This window comes from Triticum dicoccoides, chromosome 5B, assembly GCF_002162155.2.
Source record: "Triticum dicoccoides isolate Atlit2015 ecotype Zavitan chromosome 5B, WEW_v2.0, whole genome shotgun sequence".
Taxonomy (NCBI): Eukaryota; Viridiplantae; Streptophyta; class Magnoliopsida; order Poales; family Poaceae; genus Triticum; species Triticum dicoccoides.
Genome location: NC_041389.1, coordinates 440,833,677 through 440,837,837, shown reverse-complemented (window position 1 = coordinate 440,837,837; position 4,161 = coordinate 440,833,677). Strand labels below are relative to the sequence as shown.

The 4,161-nt window shown below is 51.2% G+C and overlaps 1 protein-coding gene across 1 annotated transcript; it reads left to right on the top strand.

Annotated features, from left to right (window-relative positions):
- Positions 1–398: 398 nt before the first annotated feature.
- On the top strand, positions 399–3,160 carry LOC119310264 (cyclin-D4-1-like). The gene is made up of 6 exons (XM_037586067.1): positions 399–851; positions 972–1,058; positions 1,163–1,261; positions 1,373–1,574; positions 1,670–1,782; positions 2,172–3,160. The coding sequence occupies exons 1-6, from the start codon at positions 549–551 to the stop codon at positions 2,448–2,450; spliced, it is 1,083 nt and encodes a 360-aa protein (XP_037441964.1). The 5' UTR covers positions 399–548; the 3' UTR covers positions 2,451–3,160.
- The last annotated feature ends 1,001 nt before the right edge of the window (positions 3,161–4,161 follow it).

Sequence of the window (4,161 nt, the reverse complement as noted above, 5' to 3'; positions counted from 1 at the left end):
GGTGATGGTTGTTGTGTTAAGAGTGTGTGTTATGTTTTCTCTCCCCCTGCAACGCACGGGTTCTTTTGCTAGTAATAATAATAAAAATAATAGGAAGGAAACACGATATAGAAGAACAGGGAGAAACAATGCAGGAATTCACTCACGCACAAAAGAAAACAATCATAAAAAAGGGTCCGGAAAAGCATTCCGGCGCCTCAAAGTACAAACTCGGAAAGAAAAGGTGGGAGGGACGAGCGAAAGCGCTGTGGAAAATTTGGCTGCTCGAGTCAACGCCCCCGCTTCCCGCTTCCGTTGCCCGTCTTTACCCCTTGCCCAAAATACCCTCCGTTGTCCGCACGCCGCTACGTACAAAAGACCCGTCCCCCCCTCCTCTCATCCGCCCCTCCACTCCTCTTCCTCCTCCGCTTCCGCACCTCACCCGCTCCGGACCAGAGGCGGAGCACGAGCTGCACGAGGTCCGTCGAGGAGGAGTAGCGAGCAAGCCGCGCCCGGGCCATCCGTGCCGTGTATCGTTGTACTATCATATACCAGGAAGGAAGAGACCGATGGCCCCGAGCTACGAGATGGCCGCCTCCATCCTGCTCTGCGCCGAGGACAGCAGCAGCATCTTCGGCTTCAGCGACGGCGAGGAGGTGGAGGCGGCGGCGGGAGCGATGGCGGGCGGATCGCCGTACTGCGGCGGCGGCGGCGAGCTGGCCGTGGAGTTCCCGCTGCCGTCCGAGGAGTGCGTGGCCCGCTGGGTGGCGACGGAGGTGGAGCACATGCCCAGGAAGGACCACGCCGAGCGGCTCCGCGCCGGGGGCGTGGGTCTCCGCGTGCGGACGGACTCCATCGACTGGATATGGAAGGTGCGTCCTCTTTCCTTAATCGACGCGAGCTGTCTCTCTCTCTCTCTCTCTCTCTTACTTCTGATTCGCTCCCGTTCGCGTCGATCCAGTGCTTGATGATTAACCATCGGTGTCCAACAGGTTCACACGTACTACGGCTTCGGCCCTGTCACTGCGTGCTTGGCCCTCAACTACATGGACCGCTTCCTCTCGCTCTACCAGATACCGGTAAGGAGATACTACGTCCACCCTATGAACATGGCCCGCCATTAATGCACGCCACGCCACGCCATTGCAGCGCTGATTCATGTGAGCCTCGCTCGTGTTTACAGGAGGGCAAGGCTTGGATGACGCAGCTGCTATCGGTGGCGTGCTTGTCTCTTGCTGCCAAGATGGATGAAACTTCCGTGCCTCAGTCCATCGACTTGCAGGTGAGATGAGAATCTAATTAAAGCACCTATATGAAGATGAAGCATACGGATACGGTGGCCATTTGGTTGGTCTTAAGATCTTGTAATGACCACCGCACTGTGTTCGACCAGGCCGGGGACGCGCGGTACGTGTTCGAGGCGAAGACGATCCAGAGGATGGAGCTGCTGGTCCTGAGCACGCTCAAATGGCGGATGCAGGCCGTCACCCCATTCTCCTACCTCGACTACTTCCTCCACCAGCTGAGCGGCGGCAATGCGCCGTCGAGGCAGGCCGTCCGGGACGCCACGGAGCTCATCCTCTGCATATCCAGAGGTGCGCGCGCAGCATCTTTTTGGCAGATCGATCGATCTCTGCCAAGAGATCTTTCTTGAAAAATCTAACATTGTGGAGCGGTTCACGTATGACAGGGACGAGCTGCCTGGAGTTCCGGCCCTCGGAGATCGCCGCGACGGTGGCCGCCGCCGTGGCCGGGGAAGAACACGCCGCCCACAAGCCGGCCTGCTGCACCCACGTAGATAAGGTGAGACGCGCACGCAAGTTTTTTTTTGTCTGGGCACCACGTCTCATTTACTGCGTCGCGGCGCGGTTCTTGGCCTTTTGGACCTACAGCAGTACGCTAGGCAAAAATGCTAGACGTACAGATTGGGTTTACAGGAAGTTACGCACCAACCCTTCTCCCCTCACTAATCTCTCCCCCCTGATTTTTAGGGTGGGTCCGGCCTCATCTAATCACCAATTAAAACAACCCACCTCAGCCTTGCCTGTAAAAGTCGTGTAAAACACCCGTAGTCATTGCAGTCGCCCCTGTTCCTGTAGCCGCGCGTACTTCTCCAGACACCGTGCAGGGAACGCGTGAGCCGCATTTACGCTCTGTGACATGGCGACTTAATAGCTTGTTGCTTTCTGCAGGAGCGGGTGCTGAGTTGCCATGAAGCGATGATCCAGGCCACCGGCGCCACCGTGCCGCCACGTAAAACCGCAGGCCTGATGGGCAGAGCCTACTCCCCCGGCATGTCTGCGCCGCGGAGCCCCACCGGGGTGCTGGACCTGGACGCCCGCTACCTCAGCTGCACAAGCGACGGCGCCAGCACGACCACCACCATGCCATCGTCGTCGCCCGCGAGTGCGAGCTCTGCCTTCGACAGCTCCCCGGTCAGCAGCAAGAGGAGGAAGATCAGCAGATCATGATCAGGACGTGATAGATTCCAACCCTACCGGTCTACCCCCAAAAACTTCTTGATAGATTGATTAAAGGTCTCTTCTGTGCGCGCTCATCGTCGTCGTCTCTCGGTGGGCAAGTCAAATGGTTTCGGTCGACTGCGATGGCTGTGAAGCTTTTGATGCCGCTGAAAGGCAGCTGAAAGGACCAAAGGCAGCGCGCTCTGGAGTCTGGACATGACAAGAGAGCAAAGACGTCCATAGATGGATGAATAAACAGGGAGCCGTAGGCAGCGACAATGGCGGTCGTTCCCAAAAGAGCAAAGGTTTTGCGCAAAGACAAAGCTGTGGATGCGATGAGATGGGACGCCCGAAAATATAAAGACAGTGGAACAATGCAAGAGCTAGTGGCAGGCACTGACTGTCCTAGCTCTGTTTTTCTAACAGGATAGGAGCCACGGATGAGGCAAAAACACATATATGATCTGAGGACGAAAAGAATTCACAATCTCAACTGCTTTCGAAAATATCACTGAGCTGACCCCGAGTGGAGGCCGACAGATAGACGTCACACTATACTGTGCAACGCTTGGCTCTTAGGCGCCACCCGTTGGTCCAGCGTGGCAGCCCGGGCCTCACTCCTGGTTGTGCAGCGCCTAGCTGAAAGGAGCTGCACTATCTTATATTAAAACTGTTGTAACTTTTAATCCGTGCATCCGATAAAACGTGCCTTATGTGAATGTTGTACATTTTTTTCGTGTTCTACGTAATGGTGGCATTTTCATCTATGTTAGGATCAATTTGCTTGATGAAAACCCTGTTGCAAAAGTGCATCATAATATAACTGACAGAATCTGTTAAAATTTACAAACTTGGCATGATGATAGCATTGACCTATAGCTCTTACACGTTTGCAACCTACATGAGTTTTGCACTACATAATGTGTACTTTCACGCCATGCCCATGCCTGCCATGTTAATCATCTTTAACATGTTCATTTCTTGTATCTAAGTGACTAACATAATATAAGTGAACTTTTGTTACAGAAAATTGCATTTTATAAGATCCATAGTACTTAATCCCGGCATCATATGAATATGATCTAATTATGAAACTTAGTAAGTTTTATGTCTACTTTAAGTCCATGTCATTTTCACACCCACTAAACATGTGCATCACTATGTTTTAAAACAGTAAAGTACCTAAGGCAATGTTGTGCCAGATTGACACATTAATTTCATCGAGTTCATGGATATCATCAGAACTTTGCGTTTTATAAATATACCGCATGATTTCTCTTCCTTCTCACTCCTACAGATCTTATTCCTCTTAGGATCTCATTTGCATTCGAAGATTCAGTTTATTATTTTGGTTAGTTTAGCTTTTCGATGTCCAATGCATCATGATTTTTCTCCTTCTTTGATTTTGCAGCAATAGGTCATCATGTGGCTGCAGTTCACGGGCAAAATATTCCAACCAACAAGTATGAAGTTGCACAATTGCGCACAATATGCTTAACCATGTTGTATTTTCACCTCTCCTATTGTATTCTTTACTTGCTTGCTAAATTGGAGCCAATTGCTCCTCTTTCGTGATTTGGACCAACTCATTTTATCTTTCAAATATTTATCCTTCGTGCTTAGTATCTGGATTTTTTTAGATATATCTCCGTTGTTCCTAGCCAGAGGTAGATGGCGACCATTTCCAAATAACAAAATAATAATAAATAGATCCCATCTT

What these genes read in the sequence shown, in the direction of transcription:
- LOC119310264 (XM_037586067.1), top strand. Translation starts at nt 549, where the DNA reads ATGGCCCCGAGCTACGAGATGGCCGCCTCCATCCTGCTCTGCGCCGAG. An exon ending in CCATCGACTGGATATGGAAG is followed by an intron (nt 852 to 971) that starts GTGCGTCCTCTT and finishes GGTGTCCAACAG; the next exon opens with GTTCACACGTACTACGGCTT. An exon ending in CATCCTCTGCATATCCAGAG is followed by an intron (nt 1,575 to 1,669) that starts GTGCGCGCGCAG and finishes CACGTATGACAG; the next exon opens with GGACGAGCTGCCTGGAGTTC.